The sequence below is a fragment of the Schistocerca gregaria genome, chromosome 3 (genome assembly GCF_023897955.1).
Source record: "Schistocerca gregaria isolate iqSchGreg1 chromosome 3, iqSchGreg1.2, whole genome shotgun sequence".
In the NCBI taxonomy this organism is placed as follows: Eukaryota; Metazoa; Arthropoda; class Insecta; order Orthoptera; family Acrididae; genus Schistocerca; species Schistocerca gregaria.
In genome coordinates, this window is record NC_064922.1 from 331,624,337 (window position 1) to 331,647,114 (window position 22,778).

Sequence of the window (22,778 nt, forward strand, 5' to 3'; positions counted from 1 at the left end):
GTGTTGGATATCAGAAAACGGCAGATTTTGTAACTGTTGAATCGAGGCCGAATGCTCGCCAATAAGTAGCAAGAATATAAAATTACACTATCATTTCCGCTACTTCGTGCAAAACATTTTCGTCCAGTTTTTTTATTTATATCGTCTCCTGTTGCCCAGTGCTTCTTACAGTAGTCCAGACATTGTGCCTTAGTTATCACTTCTATATTTTTATTCAAGTTCTTCATCAATTTACAAGCAAATTTCTGTCTACCCCACTCAGAAATGCATGTATCACAGCTTTTCCGAAATAAAAACTGCCTATTGGCTTCTGACTCGGATTCTTCGGCCGACGTTCATCTCACGATTTTACTGACGTTTCGCCAGCACGAGTGGCTGTCATTGTCAAAGCTTCACCCTCTAATTCCGGCGGTGAACTGGAGCCTAGCTCGCGACCGAAATAGTTATATTCTGGTTTTAATAACAAATAAAAATTTCATGGGGTGTTTGTTTGTTCTTAACTTCCAGGGTAAATAAAACATACGTCTGAATTACATATAGCTGCCATCAATGCTATCACCATAACATTATTTAAAGCGGAAATACAGTTCCGTCATGGAGCGGGTGTCAGCGTCCCCTGTTGCTTCAAGTCAGTCACAGGCTATCACTATCTGTCATTGCTCCCATTTACCTGAAGGAGCTTCTTTTGAAATATTTTTGGAACTGATAAAGGGTCTGCGAGCCATATCTCATAATTACAGTATGTCTTTTAACTGCAAATATAATCTACATAATTTTAAATCGAATCGAATAACAGTTTCAGGCAAGAAACAGTGCATCATAATGGAATTTAACTTTCCTCAGAGAAAAACACACCAAAATAAAAATCGGAAAGAATTTTGTTGTTACGTATTTCAAATTATTTCGTTTTATAAGGAGTACACAAATTTGTTAATTGATTTTAATTAACTAAAAATAAAGATTGTCTTTTAGATGATGCTAGTTATTCCGATCGACGTATTTTGACGTTCTATTTCGACTAAAATGTGTCAGTTGCTTCAAAAGTCTGTTTTTTTTAAATATGGTATCAACAAATAACTTGAACAGTGCCATTGATTACGTATAAAGGGATTATTTCATGGCAGATATCCCCATGAAACGTATTACGTCCCTGCAATAATTGCTAGTTCTGACTTTCAATGTCTGTTAGTAATGTCTGGAATAATTCGTAAAACTTGAGACCTGGAATCACACAATGACAGCTGAAAGAGTAAATAGAGTGCCTGCAGTCTATCTTGGATTAACAAAAACAGCTATGAATTCAACAGAATTATATCGTAATCTCTAGAGAATTAAAAAAGTAATACATCTTTTCATTCAGATCAAGTACATCGGATAAGTCACCTGTGCGTCAAAGAGGATTATAACGTCGTACAGTGCGGTTCTTATGGGCCAGAAAACCAATGACAAATTCATATAGTTTTTACTATCAAACATTTGCTGCCGCCAGTAAGAATATTTATAGTCTTAATTTCTAATCGTCACCTGCGTGCTTTACTTGAGCTTCACATCAAAAAATATGTAATGTACACGCCGAGTACTACTCTATGAGAACTGTCCCCTGAAACGCTTCAAACACAAGATTAAGTAGATATATATATGGTAACTGGCAGCAACAAATATTAGGATATAAACTGAAAATCTGTTCTACAACCGCTGGCTTTGTCGGCCATTTTGTAGCTGATCAAATAACGCAAATTAATGATGAAGAACATGGGACTTGTCACTTTATCTACTCAAACTAGAACACAAGCAGACTTCAAGACAACGACCTAAGCGTACTGAAGAGGAGAGACTTGGTCTAAAAGAAAAAAATCTTTTAACGATAAGGAATATAAGAGGCGTAGGTGCAAAAGTGATAGGAGTAGGTATAAAATGTTAGTAATAACAGAAGTTCAAATCAGTACATAGTGTCGCTAAAATTAATGGAACTAATAAATTAAATTTATAGTACAAGTACAAATATCAGTCATACGACACTATCAACACTGTACTTTAACACAATAAAGGACGGAAAAAACTGATAACACACACAAATACAAATAGACGTAACAAGTCCTTGGAACTCTTGCCTCAGCTCGAATCCATATCTTCAACTAGCCCCTCATCGGGCTCGGATGCCTGTTCAATCAACACCCGCCCTCTGCTGGTGACATGAACGCAGCACCTGTGCGTGAAATGACGTGATGTGACGAGATGTGACGTGATACGACACACTCCTGACAGCATGTTGTGTGCACGCTACCCGGGTTGGCACACACGACCGGGGCGATATTACCCGCAATGTCCATTATTACGTTCTATAGGGTTAAGAGCAAATAAGTGGCGAGGTCCTGATGAAATTCCATTTCTGCTTTACAAAGAATACTCTGCAGTATTGACCCCTTACCTAGCTCACATTTATCGCAACTCTCGCCCAGCACAAAGTCCAAGCGACTGGAAATAAGCGGAGGTGACTCGTATTTATAAGAAGGGCAAAAGAACGCAAAAGAACAAAATTGCAGATCAATACCCTTAACACTGGTTTTGGTGCACAGTGCATGAAAATATTCTCAGTTTGAGTATAATAAATTTCTTCCACGGGGAAAAGCTTCTGTTCACAAATCAGGACAGTTTTAGAAAGCAGTGATCGTGCGAAACTCAGCTTGTCCTTTTCTCGCGTGATATCCTGCGAACATCGATGGACAAGAGGTGGATTTCAAATTCGCAGAGTCCAGTAAAGCATTTGACAGGGTGCCACTCTGCTGACTATTAACGAAGGTACAAACATAAGGAATATGTGAGAGGTTCAAAGACTTGAAGTAACAGAACCTCGACGCCGAGTATTCTTCAGAGACAAGGGTATCGTCAGTAGTGCCATAGGGAACTATGGTGGGAGTGTTGCTATTTTCTGTATACATTAATGACCTAACGGACAGAGTGGTCAGCAACTGCGGTTGTGTCCTGGTGATATTTTAGTGTATGGCAAGGTGTCGCGTTGAATGAGTGTAGGAGGATACCGAGCGAGGTGGCGCAGTGGTTAGCACACTGGACTCGCATTCGGGAGGACGACGGTTCAATCCCGTCTCCGGCCATCCTGATTTAGGTTTTCCGTGATTTCCCGAAATCGTTTCAGGCAAATGCCGGGATGGTTCCTTTAAAAGGGCACGGCCGATTTCCTTCCCAATCCTTCCCTAAACTGAGCTTGTGCTCCGTCTCTAATGGCCTCGTTGTCGACGGGACGTTAAACACTAACCATCGCCACCACTGTAGGAGGATGTAAGATTATTTAGACAAAATTTCTAGACGAATGAGAACTATCTCTAAAAGTAAAAAAAAATTGCGAGGTAATGCAGGTGAGTGAGAAAAGTAAACCGATAATCTTAGTTAAGTTTTCCCTGAGGCATTGAAGTCTCTAATTTATCTACGATAACGTAGGAAGCTGAAGAAGTGAATTAAAATATGTGCTGCACCTGGGACTCGAACCCGGGTCTTCTTGTGCACTAGGCAGATATGCAGACCATTGCATCATCACAGCATTATGGTGAACATAGCTGCACGAACTATCCAAGTCAAATACCCTCCCCAACACAACTCCAGTTCGCATCTCCCCTTATATTGTCACTATTACCAGGGTTATCCGACATTAGAATAGCGCCCCAACATTGGACGTAATGGGGAAGTGCTGCCTAGTAAGAAAGAAGAACCGAGTTCGAGTCCCGGCCGCAGAAAAAGTTTTAATTCACTTCTTCAGCTTCCAGCGTTATCGTAATCCAATAATGTTAGAGTACGGCATTAGTACTGTGCTGCTCGACACAGCCATGTCGATTAAGTACCTAGGCGTAACGTTGCAAAGCGATATGAAGTGGAATGCGCATAAAAGGATTGTGGAAGGGAAGGCGAATAGTCGACAAAATTTCTAGACGAATGAGAACTATCTCTAAAAGTAAAAAAAAATTGCGAGGTAATGCAGGTGAGTGAGAAAAGTAAACCGATAATCTTAGTTAAGTTTTCCCTGAGGCATTGAAGTCTCTAATTTATCTACGATAACGTAGGAAGCTGAAGAAGTGAATTAAAATATGTGCTGCACCTGGGACTCGAACCCGGGTCTTCTTGTGCACTAGGCAGATATGCAGACCATTGCATCATCACAGCATTATGGTGAACATAGCTGCACGAACTATCCAAGTCAAATACCCTCCCCAACACAACTCCAGTTCGCATCTCCCCTTATATTGTCACTATTACCAGGGCTATCCGACATTAGAATAGCGCCCCAACATTGGACGTAATGGGGAAGTGCTGCCTAGTAAGAAAGAAGAACCGAGTTCGAGTCCCGGCCGCAGAAAAAGTTTTAATTCACTTCTTCAGCTTCCAGCGTTATCGTAATCCAATAATGTTAGAGTACGGCATTAGTACTGTGCTGCTCGACACAGCCATGTCGATTAAGTACCTAGGCGTAACGTTGCAAAGCGATATGAAGTGGAATGCGCATAAAAGGATTGTAGAAGGGAAGGCGAATAGTCGACGTCGGTTTATTGGGAGACTTTTTCGGAAGTGTGGTTCATTCGTAAAGAACATCGCATATAAGACGCTAGTGCTGATCATTGTTGAGTAGTGTTCGATTGCTTGGGATCCGCACCACGTCTGATTAAAGGAAGACGTCGATGCAACTGAGAGGTGAACTGCTAGATACGTTACCAGTAGGTTCGAGCAAACCGGAAGTATTACGGAGATGCTTTGGTAACTCAAATGGGAATCACTGCAGGGTAGGAACACTGTTGAGGGAATACGGAAAACCGGCGTTTGAGGCTGACTGCAGAACGGTTCTATTGCAGCCAGCGTTCATTTCGCCGAAGGTTAGACAGATTAGGGCTCACACGGAGGCATATAGATGGTCGCTTCTCCCTCGCTGTATCTAAGAATGAAACAGGAAAAAAAATCACTATTAGTGGTTCAGGGTAGCCTCCTCCACGCACCCCCTTAATGTCTTGGGCAGGATGTGTGTAGATGTAGATGCAAGTGTAGGAAATGTATGGGATGAGTTGGAAGACTGACTTCGCTATACACCCCAGAGTTCTACATCACAACCTTCCCTGGTTTCGTTTCTCTAGGAATAATGGGCTACCCTTCTTTCATAGACTTCCCCAACAGAGTTCTAGCCATCATGATGAAGGGTGCACACACGCCATAACAATGGTCGCCAGTAGGTGTCCGGACACTTTTGAACAGAATGAGATTTTCACTCTGCAGCGGAGCGTGCGCTGATAGGAAACTTCCTGGCAGATTAAAACTGTGTACCTGACCGAGACTCGAACTCAGGACCATCATGTGCTCTACCAACTGAGCTACCCAAGCACTACTCACGCCCCGTCCACAGATTGCCCGCCCAGGAAGTTTCACTTTTGAACAGGTAGCATATGCCTCGACATACAGCAAATGAAGTCACATTTACTTAGGAACCGTCAACCGTGAAAGTTATCCATCACGTTTCGTACTGCTGACACTGATAGTGACTAGTGGGCCGAGGGCAGCACGCCGTACTGTAGAAATCTAATTTGCAGCGTTCGAAGAGCGGTGTAGATCGCCTATTCCGGCAGGAGACTGACCAGTTGTTTGTCTATATACCATATACTATATCCATATAAGTATATAGTTATGGCAATACCGATCATGACCTACCTCTTCTGTGCGGATGTACACATATTACCCGAACTCTTACGGGACTTGGTAAGAATGTCTTCAACGAGTAATGAGTGTGTTGGGTAAGAACACTACGAATGTAGTGTGTGGACATATAAGGTCGGAATGTGGGTTTCGCGGGAGGTGTGCGCGATATAGTCCCTGCAGTCCTCGGTGGCTCAGCTGGACAGAGCGTCTGCCATGTAAGCAGGGGATCCCGGGTTCGAGTCCCAGTCGAGGCACACATTTTCACCTCTCCCCATTAATATACCGAGTGATCAAAAAGTCAGTATAAATTTGAAAACTGAATAAATCACGGAATAATGTAGATAGAGAGGTACAAATTGACATAATGCTTGGAATGACATAGGGTTTTATTAGAACCAAAAAAATACAAAATTTCATAAAATGTCCTACAGATGCGCTTCATCTGATCAGAATAGCAATAATTAGAATAACAAAGTAGGACAGAGCAAAGATGATATTCTTTACAGGAAATGCTCAATATGTCCACCATCATTCCTCAACAATAGCTGTAGTCGTGGAATGATGTTGTGAACAGCACTGTAAAGCATGTCTGGAGCTATGGTGAGGCATTGGCGTCGGATGTTGTCTTTCAGCATCCCTAGAGATGTCGGTCGATCAAGATACACGTGCGACTTCAGGTAACCTTAAAGCCGATATTCACACTGACTGAGGTCTGGGGACCTGGGAGGCCAAACATGACGAAAGTGGTGGCTGAGCACACGATCATCACCAAACGACGCGCTCAAGAGATCTTTCACGGGTCTAGCAATATGGGGTGGAGCGCCATCCTGCATAAACATCGTACGTTCCAGCAGGTGTTTATCAGCCAGGCTGAGGATGATGCGATTCTGTAACATATCGGCGTACCTCTCACTCACTCTTCACGGTAGCAGTTAGAAAACCAGAATCACGCATTTCTACGAAGAAAAAAGGCCCGACATTGGTAGATGTGTAAATCCAACCCATACCGTGACTTCGTCGTGCAATGGAGTTTCCACGACAGTTCTAGGATCTTCGGTAGCCCAAATTCTGTAGTTGTGGGCGTTGACAGACCCTCGGAGCGTGAAATGAGCTTCGTCGGTCCACAACACGTTACTCAACCAATCGTCATCTTCCGCCATCTTTTGAAACGTCCACACCGCAAATGCCCTCCGCTTCACTAAATCGCCAGGAAACTGTTCATGATGCCGATGGATTTTGTACGGATAGCAACGTAGGGTACGCTTAAGTGCCAACCAAACAGTAGTGTATGGAATGCTGGTGCGACGTGTGACTGCACGAGCACTGACTTCCCCGTGCATAGACGAACCCGCGACAGTCTCCTTGTCTTCCTGAACTGTCTCAGCAGCATTACGCCTCGTGCTCGGTCGGCCACTACGTGATCTGACGTCTAAACAACCCGTGGTTTTGAACTTCGAAATCATTCTCACCACAGCTGCATTTGTCAACGGACCTTTACCCATTCGAATCCACTTCCTATGGCCATAGGACCGTAACGCTGAACTAGCACACTCCCCATTTTGATAATACAGTATTGTCATGCGCAGTCACTGACGTTTTGTTGTCCCGCGCCATCTGTCGGACATTTTGTAAACTATTTTGTTGTTGTTCTAATTAAACCCCATGTCATTCCAAGCATGTGAGTCAATTTTTACTCTCTATCTACATTATTCAGTGGTTTGTTAAGTTTTCAAATTTATACTGACAGTTGATCACCGGGTATATCAACACCCGGCAGCAGCTGAAGGTATTACTATATAATTCTAACCAAGTTGTTTGTCTGTTGCAGCGGCGGCGCATGCCAGCGGTAGCCTGCGCGTCAGGCAGCCCCGCACAGCAGGTCAGCAGCTGCAGCCGCAGCGGCAGCAGCGAATGGCCGCCCGCCGGCTGTTCTTGCGTTTCCCGGTGCTCGCCAACTCGCTCGTCTACGGCACGCTCTACACCGGCGCGGAGTTCTCCCAGCAGACCATCACCCACAAGATACTCGTGAGTACACACATTTCCAACAACATCGCTCTAGCACATGATAAAAATGACTAAATAACAGAAGGAAATATTGAAACAGTTACAGGCTGATTAAAAATGTGACCGGGTCAAGATATCGCGACAAGGTTTCCAGCGTTTGATGGCAGGCGGAGCTGCACGTAATTTTATCCTGTTTTTAATCGTCTTAACTCTTGCATTAATCGAGACACTGAAACATGGAATGTGCAAGTGAGATTGAAGAATAAAAGGATTGTTTCGAAGCAAGGATGTTTTGTTTACTCAGTAAATGAATTAATGAAGGAAATATGGATATATAAAGAAATGCCATGAGTTGGAGAGTTACAATAATCGGGCCGTTGCATACGAAAGGTGATAAGGCAGAGTGCACCTTTTACCAAAGGATTACTCTCTTAGGTACAACGTACGACGGCTGTTTGGAAAGTAAGGTCCGAAAGGTCGCGAAATGATAACCACGGCGAAAATAAAAAAAAAAAAAATTATTCGCAACAGCTAGCCACACCTTTCATCTATCGCTCCGACTTACAGATTTGTCGTGGCGTTGTACAAATTTTCCAGTACTCTCGTCACAGAAAGCAGCTGATTGTGCTTTCCGCAAATTCTCTACGCTGGTCTGCCTTTCGTTGTTTGTGCCAAAATGTTGTCTTCGTAGCCAGTGATACATGTGAGCAGAGGTGAACAACATAGGGAGCCAATTAGGAGCTGTATTGTGGGTGATCAAACAGTTCCCATCGCAAACGCTGCAGGAGCTTCATTGCACTGCAGCATGCGGCTGAAAATTGCCTTGAAGAAAGAAACGCAAGGCATTTATGTTATGTGGGCTGCATATCTTCAGGTGAAATATCTCGCCAGATCCACGTACTTGGTGGGAGACACTGTTGTTTTAGGAATTTGGGCCTGACCACTTTGCGCTCTGAACTGAAAAGAGCGACTTGAAGGGATCGATAGGCACTCTAAAGACACTTCCTAACACATATATGCGAAGTTAAATAGGATTTTCACAGTGGTTTCCATTTCGCGCTTAATCGGACCTTAATCTCTGAATACGCCTCGTGCAGTGTGTGTAGTAAGATTTTAGCCTGTTTGGTAGAATACCGAGAGGAAAGTATATCAGGCTGGATTTAGGATAAATAGATCCAGAATAAACTAGATAATTTTATTGAGACAAATGTCAGAGATATTTTATGAATACGATAAGCAACTGCATCAGTTGAACGTTGATTTTTAACAAGCATGCGACAGCGAAGACAGAAACTGCGAAAGATTTTAGAACCCCTTTAAAATCAGTCAGGTTGACGGAAATGATAATGAAAGCAACAGTCTGCGAGGTCAGAATAGAACAAGAGTTGCCAGGAGAGTTATATGTTGGGAGGGGCCGGCGGTAGAGAGATGTTATTCTTGTGCAACTCTCTAACTTAGCACTAGAGAGGGTAATTCGGCAAATGCCGGAAAACCCAGGGGAAAGTCTTTAACCAGCGAGCCCAGGTGGTGGCGTATGCTGATGACGTAGCATTAATTTCTGGGAATGTCATAGCTTTTAAGGGTGATAATGTTGCATTGGAAGGAGCACTGCGAAAATTAGCACTGAACGTGGATATAGATCAATGAGAGTATATGATGATAGAGGATCCTCGAAGGGACAGAGGAGAGACTTCAATAAAAATAAATGGGAAAGAATATAAAAAAGTGGATAATTTTAAATATCTGGCTTCGATAATGGCAGAAGATAATAGGACAGCAGTAGAAAGTCAAGATAGGATAGCACTTTAAATTGACGCTATTATTCCTTGTAGAATATATTCAGGAATGTCAAAAGGAATACAAAAATCTAAATATATTATATAAATAACTCTATTAATGTATGGATTGGAAGAGTGGGTATTGACTACAAAGGAAGAGGCTGGTTGCTGAGATGGGAACGGAATACTTTGAGAGAGATATTTGGGGTAATGAGAGAGAAATAAATCTGGAGAATAAGGACAAACGCAGAACTGCACACACTTTTTGGGCAGATGAACGTTGTATTAAAATCAAGCAAGGAAGAATAAGATGGGGCAACCATTTACAGAGAATGGCAGGAACTCGACGTGTTGCGAAAGTGTTTATAGGAAAGTCCGAGGGAAGAAGGAGAAGATAAGACCAAGGAAAAAGTGGCTAGAAGATATGGAGGAGGACCGCAAAGCAATGGAAATCGGGAATTGGAAAGAAAAGCAATGGGTAGAGAAGAATGAAGGCAGGTGACAAAGGAGGCCATGGACTGCATCATCGATCAGTAAGTAAACAGGTATGTCAAAGTGGAATGATAAAACTATTTTACGGGCATTCGAAATATCTTCAAAATACGAATACAATGACTTAACGCTCGTTAATGCTCGTGTTAAAGTCATTAGCAGAAGTGTGTGAGAAATGTGTTAAAGTTGGAAGCCAAACAGGCCAGAATTGATTACGGCTACCACAGCCTCTGTTGTGCGTAGCGTATCATTAAAGTGAAATGCTGGAACGACACTAACGATAAATTTAGAATGTATCAGCTCAACGACTCCAACACTGTTCAACTTTCGGAAGTGGAAGTAGTAACAGACAACTGGATCTCCTCTGAATTTCTTTAGTGCTATGGTCTCTTTGTACGGTTTCAGGAGCAAATGTATGCATAGTACTTTCACATAGAGCATGAGATGTGGGTTTTGAAGGGCTGTGAGATGAACCATATGCTGTTTGTTTCGGGAGTCACGCAGAGCTATTAGTTTGAACAGACAGAATACCAAAAGTAGCTTGAAAGCCTGCTCATACGACGCCTGTCTGGGGCAGTGCACACGGAGGGCATTAGCGTTAAAAAGTGCATAATAGTGCTACGAAGAATAATAATTTGTAAACGATTCGCCCACTAGCAGTTAAGTGACAATAACACAAAGAACAAACGACAGATACCTCGAAAATTTGCAGCAGTGGTATGTGCAATAAAATTAGGTCAACTTGTAAATAACAGTTGTTACGTCATCGCTTGTAGCATATGTCTTTAGCCTGAAGATAGCCAGTGGGTGTTCGAAAGCGGTCATACAAAGTATGTAAAGTATAAAGAAAGAAACACAATCACTTAAACTCCGTGGATAGTGTGTCATTCTATTCCATTCTATCTCGCGGAAGATCACTAACACGTTCGTGATCGTAATGTTCTACCTGCCACTAGAACTGTAAGGTTGCTGAGCAAAGAACACTAGTATTCAGAAGGAAGATGACAATGACTTATTTTTGGAAGACATAATTCAAACATGTTGTGGCCGTTCACTTTCTTAAAAGTAAACATTATTTTGCCATATTTAAAAGTTATTTGATAGCTTCCAATCCAGAGCTCTACAGTCCAGCTGAAAACGTATGCTCGTTTTAAAATCTGGCCGGTGTGGAACTGTCGCAATAACAGGCTAAAATAAAAATCTCTCGGGAAAATTAAGTTATCAGTAGCAATGTCATAACAGCGGCTCCAGATTTAGCATCTGACTACAATATAAAACTATCTGTCGTTAATGGTGCCGCTAGCAAAACAATTCAACACAAAACGTTAATCCACGGAAACAGTGATTGAAGCGCAGAATTTGAAAACTGCAAACTAAATGAAATTGTTTGGAAATAAATGGAGTACTCTTTCACGTCAGTTCCTTTTGTAAAATAAACTACCGCTCACTCATTTAAAAACATAATGAATTTTTTCAATAGAATTACAGACACTGTGCCTCGTAATATTAAACTTCCTAACAGCTTTTAAAAATATAAACGATAAATTCAATAGCCGTGGTCCGGAGCAATTATGAACACATCACTTCAGAATGAATATACCGCAGCGACTGACTATTTTAAAATCAAATCTTAATTGCTTTCTCTTAAAAAGTAGTGCCTCTTGTTCTGCGTCTCCACCGCATCCACATCAGTTTCTCGGCTACTCCATTGGCCGGAGCGTGTTGCTGCGTTGCAGCTTGGACGTTCTTTGCGGTACAACAGACTGTCATAAAATTATTAGTAAAACAATATTTCTGCACTCTTCGCTCTTCTCTCATTACTCAACAACCATTTCAATTTCATTATTTTCTATTCTTATTGGGTTCTCCTTCTTAAGCATTTTGCAATTCTTGAAGAGAATTTTACGCTTTTATTTACAAATCATCTTCTGTGGTCATTCTGGAAATATGGATACATATGTTCGTACATTTTTGTTGTAATATAACATCTTTAAAATTAGCGTTCAATTTACTCATGGTGGATCTGCCTCGCGCTTAAATATTCTGCAAGTCACAGCTTTTTCAATTGTTTTAAGTGTGTGTGTGTGTGTGTGTGTGTGTGCGTGTGTGTGTATGTGTGTGTTTTGTGAGCATGGTTGGGTTGGTATGAGTTAGTGTAAATTAGTGGAAATCTCTTATATCTTCGTCAGAGATGTGAGTGGAGGAGAAGCCTTGTTGAGAATTGGAGCTGTGGTTCGAATTTGGTGGTGGGGGCGTTAGTGAGTATAGGAAAGAAACTTTGGAAGGAGATGGTAGTGGTGAGTGGAATCTGGCTGGGGTTAGTAATGGGTGGGGGACATACGAAGGATGTGGTCGTATGTATGTATTTAAAGTTATGTTAAGTGTCGTATTAAGTGGCTCTACAGTTCTATTTTTAAAGTCGGATGACGTGCGAATAATGCCATTTCAGGACAAGAGAAAGTGCTTTGGAAAAAAAGGCAAAAATTGCCAAGTATATATGCACAACAGAGTTTCTTTCCACCTCAACCATCGCTAACAACGAAGGGAAAAGCAACTGTTTGCAGAACAAATGAACAGGAGGCAGAAACTCCGTAAGTTGCACATCAGATCTATAAAAGTTTTAATCTATAACCACAAAAAATGTGCAAACATATGTACCCATTATTTCAGAATGACGACAGAAGATGTTTTGTAAATAAAAATGTAACGCGTCTGGTGTATAACTCTCCATAATTAATTTGGGTTAGCTTAAGACGGAGAAACCAATGATAATAAATTTTAACAGCTGCTATGGTAGATGGACATGCAAACATTCATTCATTCTCTTCATTTATGAATATTAATTTAATACTTTGCGGTGGAATAACGAAACATACTTAAGTTGATCAGTGCAGTGCGAAATGCATTGGAGTAGTTAGCAGCATTAGTTTTTACGTAAACTAATTGCTCAAAAGTTTCAATAAGTGTTTTAACAATATCCATTGCCTATGGGTTCAAGTCCGATGTTAAATCGAATGTCAGGCTGTATAACTACCATAGGCGATTTGGCAACATAGAAGTCTGGTCACTCATATTACGTTACAAGCTGAGAACGATAATAGTTGAGGACGGAAACAGTGTAACCTGTGAGAAATATAGCTTTTGGTTGTGAGACGAGATCGCACGCTGTTCACAGAGAGCACCGGACTCAGCACCGCATTACGACGGCCCTTCGCTGCTGAGGTACGCCGTCTACGGCAGCGTCATCCAGTCCAACATCCTGCTCTTCTGGTACCAGCTCCTAAGTATTTTCAGTTTCATACGCCGCCGCATTTCCCACAGAGGAGACAGGATGCTGGTTTCCTCCTGCGTTTACCCTATTCCTCTTTGTTTCCAATGGTGCTACTTCAAGCTCCGTTATGGCCAAGACAAATTGAAAACGTTGCTAGTTACTGATGAAGGAATCTAATGCATTCAGGTTGCGCTTGTAGTAGCTGATTCACTTCGGCGCTTCTTAAAGACAAATTTAAGGACTGTGACTGAAAACCAAATAAACAGACAGTCGTGTCTTGATTTAGAATTGTAGCAACAAACTAGGAATATATTACTCATCGCAGAATTACTTTCTCTTTCTCTGTTTATTTAACTTGTTTGCTTGTTGCTATATCTGTGTGCCTCTATCTCAGCGTCCCACTAAGTGGTCTTCCTCCGCTCTTACCCTCTGTCTCGCGAACTATACGTTTCACTCCTGTAAGTATTTCCCTTGCATGAACTCGTTTCGTCAAATATTTCAGCACCGATTTACTTGTACAATACCCACGTTTCTCGTTTCACATTCATTGCATACAACAACAATTTCTCGACTCATTTCCTAAAATACACTCCTGGAAATTGAAATACGAACACCGTGAATTCATTGTCCCAGGAAGATGAAACTTTATTGACACATTCCTGGGGTCAGATACATCACATGATCACACTGACAGAACCACAGGCACATAGACACAGGCAACAGAGCATGCATAATGTCGGCACTAGTACAGTGTATATCCACCTTTCGCAGCAATGCAGGCTGCTATTCTCCCATGGAGACGATCGTAGAGATGCTGGATGTAGTCCTGTGGAACGGCTTGCCATGCCATTTCCACCTGGCGCCTCAGTTGGACCAGCTTTCGTGCTGGACGTGCAGACCGCGTGAGACGACGCTTCATCCAGTCCCAAACATGCTCAATGGGGAACAGATCCGGAGATCTTGCTGGCCAGGGTACTTGACTTAAACCTTCTAGAGCACGTTGGGTGGCACGGGATGCATGCGGACGTGCATTGTCCTGTTGGAACAGCAAGTTCCCTTGCCGGTCTAGGAATGGTAGAACGATGGGTTCGATGACGGTTTGGATGTACCGTGCACTATTCAATGTCCCCTCGACTATCACCAGAGGTGTACGGCCAGAGTAGGAGATCGCTCCCCACACCATGATGCCGGGTGTTGGCCCTGTGTGCCTCGGTCGTATGCAGTCCTGATTGTGGCGCTCACCTGCACGGCGCCAAACACGCATACGACCATCATTGGCACCAAGGCAGAAGCGACTCTCATCGCTGAAGACGACACGTCTCCATTCGTCCCTCCATTCACGCCTGTCGCGACACCACTGGAGGCGGGCTGCACGATGTTGGGGCGTGAGCGGAACACGGCCTAACGGTGTGCGGGACCGTAGCCCAGCTTCATGGAGACGGTTGCGAATGGTCCTCGCCGATACCCCAGGAGCAACAGTGTCCCTAATTTGCTGGGAAGTGGCGGTGCGGTCCCCTACGGCACTGCGTACGATCCTACGGTCTTGGCGTGCATCCGTGCGTCGCTGCGGTCCGGTCCCAGGTCGACGGGCACGTGCACCTTTCGCCGACCACTGGCGACAACATCGATGTACTGTGGATATCTCACGCCCCACATGTTGAGCAATTCGGCGGTACGTCCACCCGGCCTCCCGCATGTCCACTATACGCCCTCGCTCGAAGTCCATCAACTGCACATACGGTTCACGTCCACGCTGTCGCGGCATGCTACCAGTGTTAAAGACTGCGATGGAGCTCCGTATGCCACGGCAAACTGGCTGACACTGACGGCGGCGGTGCACAAATGCTGCGCAGCTAGCGCCATTCGACGGCCAACACCGCGGTTCCTGGTGTGTCCGCTGTGCCGTGCGTGTGATCACTGCTTGTACAGCCCTCTCGCAGTGTCCGGAGCAAGTATGGTGGGTCTGACACACCGGTGTCAATGTGTTCTTTTTTCCATTTCCAGGAGTGTATGTGCGAATCATTTAAAACTTAGAAGATTCCATTTCCGGCAAGCTTTTGGGAAATCACTGAACTCCATGCGCATCCTGCTTGTACAATGTTTCGGCGAAAGTTGCAAGAACTGATGAATGAAATCAAATTCCGCTGCAAAACGGTAATGTGGTATTTTAGTGGAAACATGGAATGAAACCTAAAGATCACCATTTAGTGGCGTACTTCCGCCGTTCAGTAGAAATCACAGATACAGTACATTGGTGGAAGTTTCTGTGACGTAACAAGCCATGACAAGGACAAAACGCGATTGGAAATTGCAAAGTAAAAAGTGTGCCCTCGACAAGAAAGAATGAATCTGTTAGTGTGACATTAACTACCCGGTAGTGTGTTCTTTCCTGTTACTCTCTGTGAGATCCAATAAAACGTCAAACGCTGCAACAGTTTCACCATATTACCTTAAGCAACACTCGAACAATAGCAGTCTCTGACCCACAGTGCTGATGTTGTTATACGCAAATGTCTGTCCTATGGTTATTGCACGAGGCAGAGAGACTGGAGCTGCCTCTACCTGAAACTTGAGCTAACAAGAATTAAGCGGGCGCCAACTGCGTAATTGGCGGAAGCAGTTTAATTAACGCTGTGACGTTGCTGGACCTCGTCTGCTAAACGTCAGCGTAGCTTCTGCTGCTGCTGCGGCTGCTGGTAGCATGCGGCTTGGGCGCCTAGTAATTAGACAACCAGCGTCACAAGTGCAAACGCTATAAGCGACAAGTTCCCGCAGTGTTTCCTCTGTGTGGAAATGTGGGGCGTCATTTATCTTTAAGTTTTCTTATGTTCATTTAACCTCTTGTTAAACATTTCTAACGACTACGGAACGACAAATGCTTATACGATAAAATTTCGACACTTCTTTGACAATACTAAGCTTTTACTACCTGTCGGGTCACGTAACACTCACAAAGAAGGTCCTACGCACCCACTATCCACATACCATAAAGATATCTGATCAATGATTGTTTTTCCATGTTAAGCTTACTGCAAATAAAGAGTATTTTTCACCATATGCGTTTCTCTTTTATGTATAAAGTATCTTGTCAACACTTTGTAAGTATGACTGAAAACTGTAAGCTTTTTTATCTGTAGGATCACGTAACACACTCATAAAATAGATCCTACGCACCCACTACCCACATACCGTAAAGATTATATTTTTCATCAATTATTGATTTTTCCATGTTAAGCTTAATCTGTTTCTTGGAAATTTGTATTAATAGACCGAAAACAGTACTTTTTAATAAAATTTTGCCTCTACTGTATGTTATGAAGTCCTAGGCGATTTCCTTCGTTGTTAGCGGAGGTTGACATCGAATAAAAGTAGTTGTTATGAAAACAAACTTAACACCGATTTTGTTTTTATAACTGTACTATGCTCTTCTTTGGCTTCCAGGCCCCAGATCTTGACAACAATTCAGTGATATTACGAATTCGTAGGTCTAACGAGATATTACTCAATAAAAATACATTTAAATCTGGGATCGTTGTTCTTTCGGTAATTTGAAAGATGTTTCAGACTTTATGAAATCGTCTTCCCGGCCATGTTATATAGCACTTAGTGGCACGTGTTACGTAAGTACCTTTTATTCGTTGATACAACTGTAGTCGAACAGAGTTGGATCGTGTAAGAAACTTTGAACGTTTATGATAGGTCCTACACTAAACATAATATTCTGTTATAAGCCACTGTTTTAAAATGTGCCTTCCACACCACAATACAATGCAGCACGTAAGAACAGTACTTACAATGTGTAAACGACAAATGAACAGAATAGAAACAGTTCACACTTTCTGAATAATAGTGTACATACTGTCGAAGCCACAGACTAGCGAAACATGTTCGAACATAAAAAGAACTGTTTTCTACATAAGGCAGAACAGATTTCCAAAAATATTTACATGTAAAAACGAAGGAACTATGTGCACCTATAAATTACAGCTCCCCATGTTGAGCAAAAACCGAGAGTTCAATGACGTGGTATTAATTAATTAAGAATGTGATCAGACTACAGCAGACTGTTTATCCCTCTAAATCATACTAACGCGCCAGCAGCAACAGTATTCATTGCAGCTACGGAAATAATGTAAAAAGAGTGTTGAGCCAATGACACGTATCACGTATTCTTGGTAGATTATTCTAATTGTTGCCATATTTCACTATATCAAGATTTACAAGGAAGTGATTTGTAACATCGCATGCATTGTTGCCTATGTGTTTTCCAGAGAGATGTTTAGTAAAGAATATGCTGTAAATGAACCTCAGAAACAAACTTAGTCTACGTAGACAAAGGTTTCAAAGCACTTCAATCAAATCTTCCACGTAACAGTGCACATCCGATAAAGAATCTTTCTTTCTGGTGACAGTTCCCGTATTGGGAGTTGTATAAACTTCAGAGTGTTATGCCATTCGTCCACCACGGGAGTACAATAATACCAGTCACAAACTCCATCACGATAATTTCTATTACATCTGAGAAATTTGTCTGACCAAGAAATAGTATAGTGGAGCCGTATCTCGGCATAGTTTCAGCTGCAAAATCAGGAAGTCAACGTATTTATGTGACTGATTAATAAAGTTATTCAGTTATAATGGCCATTATTTGATGAGTTCTTTGTTTGTAAACAGTCTACAAATATCAAGAAAATGTGACGAGGTATTCAATTTGTAGAAGTCATGTGTCTGATTAACAAAGTTACTCAAATATATTGAAAATTATTTGATGAGGTATTTGTTTGCAAACAGTCAACAGATACTAGAAAGTGTTACGAGGTATTGAATTCGTAAAAGTCATTTGTCTGATCTCGTGTATCAAATTCCAAATTAAACAATTTTTGTATTTGTCTAATCTCAAATGCCATGATCTAACCATAAATTCTTTCATCATAAAAGTTTCTCTGCTCCATGTTTTGGTTTATAACTCGGTGCTATATTTTTTATTCTGGTTTCGTTTATTTATATCCCGTGTTTTTGTAGTTTGGACCTATACTTTACTATCTTCATTGCTCTTCCTATTCACTAAGGTGCATCCCACGACATCTGTTTTCTCTGTACCTCTGGTCTGTTGTGAATACATAGCAGGAGTTAATCGTTGGAACCAGCTGTGGCTTTCACAGAGCTGCAAAAGAAATTTTTCTTGCTTTCATTGTAAGTGTGGCACGTTGGGATCTAACTATAAGAAAATAGTTCGTCTGTTTTGTTGTTAATACAGGCTGATACAAAAAGGTACGGCCAAACCTTCAGGAAACATTCCTCACACACAAAGAAAGAAAATATGTTATGTGGACATGTGTCCGGAAACGATTACTATCCATGTTAGAGCTCATTTTATTACTTCTCTTCAAATAACATTAATCATGGAATGGAAACGCACAGCAACACAACGTACCAGCGTGGCTTCAAACACTTTGTTACAGGAACTGTTCAAAATGTCCTCCGTTAGCGAGGATACATGTATCCACCCTCCGTCGCATGGAATCCCTGATGCGCTGATGCAGCCCTGGAGAATGGCGTATTGTATCACAGCCGTCCACAATACGAGCACGAAGAGTCTCTACATTTGGTATCGGGGCTGCGTAGAGAAGAGCTTTCAAATGCCCCCATAAATGAAAGTCAAGTGGGTTGAGGTCAGGAGAGCGTGGAGGCCATGGAATTGGTCCGCCTGTACCAATCCATCGGTCACCGAATCTGTTGTTGAGAAGCGTACGAACACTTCGACTGAAAAGTGCAGAAGCTCCAACGTGCATGAACCACATGTTGTGTCGTACTTGTAAAGTCACATGTTCTAGCAGCGCCGGCCGCGGTGGTCTCGCGGTTCTAGGCGCGCGGTCCGGAACCGTGCGACTGCTACGGTCGCAGTTTCGAATCCTGCCTCGGGCATGGATGTGTGTGATGTCCTTAGGTTAGTTAGGTTTAAGTAGTTCTAAGTTCTAGGGGACTAATGACCACAGCAGTTGAGTCCCATAGTGCTCAGAGCCATTTGAACCATTTTTTTTCTAGCAGCGCAGGTAGAGTATCACGTATGAGATCATGATAACGTGCTCCACTGAGTGTAGGTGGAGGAACATGGGGCCCAATCAAGACATCACCAACATTGCCTGCCCAAACGTTCACAGAAAATCTGTGTTGATGACGTGATTGCACAATTGCGTACGGATTCTCGTCAGCCCGCACATGTTGATTGTGAACATTTACAATTTGATCACGTTGGAATGAATCCACTAAAATGAGCTCTAGCATAGAAATTAAGCGTTTCCGGACACATGTCCACATAACATCTTTTCTTTATTTGTGTGTGAGGAATGTTCCCTGAAAGTGTGGCCGTACCTTTTTGTAACACCCTGTACATGAAATTTTGCAGAAATATTCAAACTGTTTTGTTGAGATTCTTTAAAGAGCGAGCATAGCTATCTATCGAGGTCATATTCATGGTGAGCTAAAATCAAGGCCAGGTAGTTTCGCGGTAAAGGATGTCCCTAGAAACCGAAGACTCGAGGGAACGAATTCCGGTCGGCCCATATATTTTTTCAGGTTGCCATTAACCGTTCTCCTCTCAATCATTTGATGATTCATCAAGGCGGACACGTAGTTGGGATTTCACGTTAAACTCTGGAAAATATAGGTTCCCTTTCTCGAATTGATTACTGGCACAGGCTAAGGACATGCAAGTCGCTGAAGTGGTGTCCAGTTGAATGTCCCGCACCAGGCGTTTTAAACACGAGAATTTATTGCTTGGCAACGTATAGAGAGAGATGTGTTTTAGCTGGACGATAGTGTATCTAGGGACACGTGATGTTTCCTTGTCGGTGTTTCAGTGTAGTGGCCGATTTTAGGATCACATGAAGGAACACGCACTGGAGACCACAATAAGCAGTCTCCCGCATTTTCTATTCATTTTGTTGTTGTGAGATATAAGGTTGTGTTTTCTGCAGCGTCTGTAAGTATTACGAGTTCTACGTATTTAAGTTATGTATAATATAGTCCATTAAAATTATTAGGAGGTTATTGTTAATTCTTCAGTAACAAAGTTTGACGGTGAGTAAAATTCTACATATTTTTAAAACTTGTTGCATAACATGTGGACGAATAAGCAATAATTCGGCAGCCGCGCACCATTTTGCATCTTGATAAAAGGTCCTCTACCACGGAACAAGTGATATTTGCAAATGGAGTATCTTTAATGCATTAATAATTTCCCCTGTCTTGAGACCGGAAATTTGCGTTATCGACCAAGAGCATATATTTAGAAGCGTTTCCAACTTGTAACTGATTTCTGATAATACTTCTTCTTAATTTGATTCCGCTCACTTATAACTGATTTATGGTAGTGTAGTAATGTAACACGTAGACTATTAAATACAGTACTGACAAGAGTTTCTCGGTCGCAAGGCATTTTATTTTGGGTAGAATATTTGTTCCTAGGCTCCTCGGAACAAATTTTCTCTTCTGGAAAAACCTTACTTTTACGGAGTAATTTTTGTGGTTCCAGGAAATTACTGAAGTACATATAAACTGAATACTATCATATAAACAGTTCGAACTGCTGATTTTGTTTGAGTCTGCAACTGCTTTCTGATTCGTTAAAGTCTCTGAAGATGTCCCCATCATTGGAAGGCAAAACTTTAACTAGAGAATTATCGCATGGACCACGACCTAATGCCCATAAAACGAATCAGCAATAATAGAAATATATTAAACTTCTATGACACTGCTCGCTAGAGGCGAAAGACTGAAAAATGTTGCAAGATTCAACAACCTCTCCCCTTTATGCAAAGTATTATCATCGATTGTAAAATGTATAATTTATTTTGCCTTTCGTCAATGCCATAGTCAAAGCAAATTCCAAATAATGATCCATACTCTACACAGTAATGCGAGTCCTCTGATTATCTTACTGAGTATGGAGGTGTTCTAGACTCTCATCTGGGAGGATTTTGGTTCGTACCCCATCCCGTCATCCACATTTACGTTTTCCAAGGCTTTCCTAAATCACTTACTGTACTCGAATGGTTCATTTGAAATATCCGCTGCCGCTTTCCTTACCCATCATTCAGCAGTACGAGTTCCCATTCTGCCTCTAATGACGTCAACACCTGGTCGTTAAACTATAATTTTATGCAGGCTTAAATATTTAGAGAAATTAATTTTTATTTTACACTACGAGCTGCTAAAAACAAACCTTTATATGCCAACAGTTTCAGTTTGCCTGTACATCATAAGCCTGTATAGTATTGGAGAAAACAGTATGAGGCACATTTGACTATATGGGTAGAAATCTAGCAATAATGGTGAACATACGAAAACTGTCATAACACAAATGTGACATAAATAAACTACATCTTGTCGCAAAAGATTGCTAGTTAGTAGCATGCATGCCTCTGCCACGAGAGCTGATTCCATTGAAGTCAGAGATGTCTGTAGTGTGAAGTCACTGTACCTTGTGATGTGAGTTTATCTTGCAAGTTGATGAATAAAAACTATATTTAATGTAAACTGAATTGTGAGGATATTGTCTTAAAAATTAAGTGCTTTGAAAGAGTATTTTGTGAGCCGAAAATTATATTTAACATCAACTGAACTGTGGGAATATTGCCTTACAAAGTGAGAGCTTTGAAACTGTATTTACTGAGTCGAATTTGGTCTAAGTAAAAGATGATTCAATATATGTTTCCAAATGGATGTTCACAGAGCAAGAGCAAATTCCATCCTTAATTTCAAGATATGCGAAACTCTTCAGTTTCATGATATAACAAACTCACTATTCATTACGTAACTTAGTACAATAGCTTTCCTTGCTATCGATGATGTACAGATATCTATTTTTATACTCATTCAGCACGAGAAAAACATAGTTACATACTAGACCAAAAAAATTTGCTGTCAGTCCTGAGTTGATCCTTGTGTCAAGGTTTTTCGTGGTTTGCAGCTGTCCATAGCCAGTTATGGTTTCAACTTGTGGGTACATACTGTTATTATCTTTCTTGCATCGGCCAACATCCATCCTATTTCGGATTTTACAAGGGTAGAAGGCCAAAGCCCGGAAAGTGGGTTCACTCTGCATGTTTTCCAGATCTCCATCTACTAATTTCTTGGGACAAAGTTATCTAATTTCTTGCCTGTTTCCACTGGCAGCCATCTGGATGTGAGGCGGTTAATGCTTTAAAGTGTAGGAGCATCGGACTTGTTCTCTATCTTGTGTTGTAACTCCAGAGATTCGTCAAGTGTTGAGTGTAGAACCTTTCGACGTGGATTTCTTGGTATGGGGACTGCCCTGCGAGATCAATAGAGGGAAACAGTGTGCCTATTACGTGTCTACTTCGAGAAAGAAAAATTTGAAACGAAAGCCTTCCTGTCGCCATTAATAAGGTGATCGGAAGAGCTGATGCAGCTCTGAATATAGACACCAACATTTGTGTAAAGATGGGCAAGAGAGATAGAAACACCATCATCACTGTAAAAACTCTATATGTTTAAGCGAATTAAAAAGATACATTCATCTG

At 41.8% G+C, this 22,778-nt stretch overlaps 1 protein-coding gene across 3 annotated transcripts in view; it reads left to right on the plus strand.

Moving 5' to 3' along the window:
- Nucleotides 1-22,778, plus strand: part of LOC126355746 (mpv17-like protein) — a 227,836-nt gene that overhangs the window by 172,418 nt on the left and 32,640 nt on the right. For 2 of the 3 annotated variants that reach the window (XM_050006133.1, XM_050006134.1), the window contains one exon: nt 7,517-7,713. In XM_050006133.1, coding sequence (XP_049862090.1) covers nt 7,600-7,713 — 114 coding nt within the window. In that variant the 5' untranslated portion in view covers nt 7,517-7,599. Of the gene's footprint in view, nt 1-7,516; nt 7,714-13,137; nt 13,233-22,778 lie in introns of all 3 variants that reach the window. The other variant, XM_050006131.1, reaches the window with a different exon arrangement.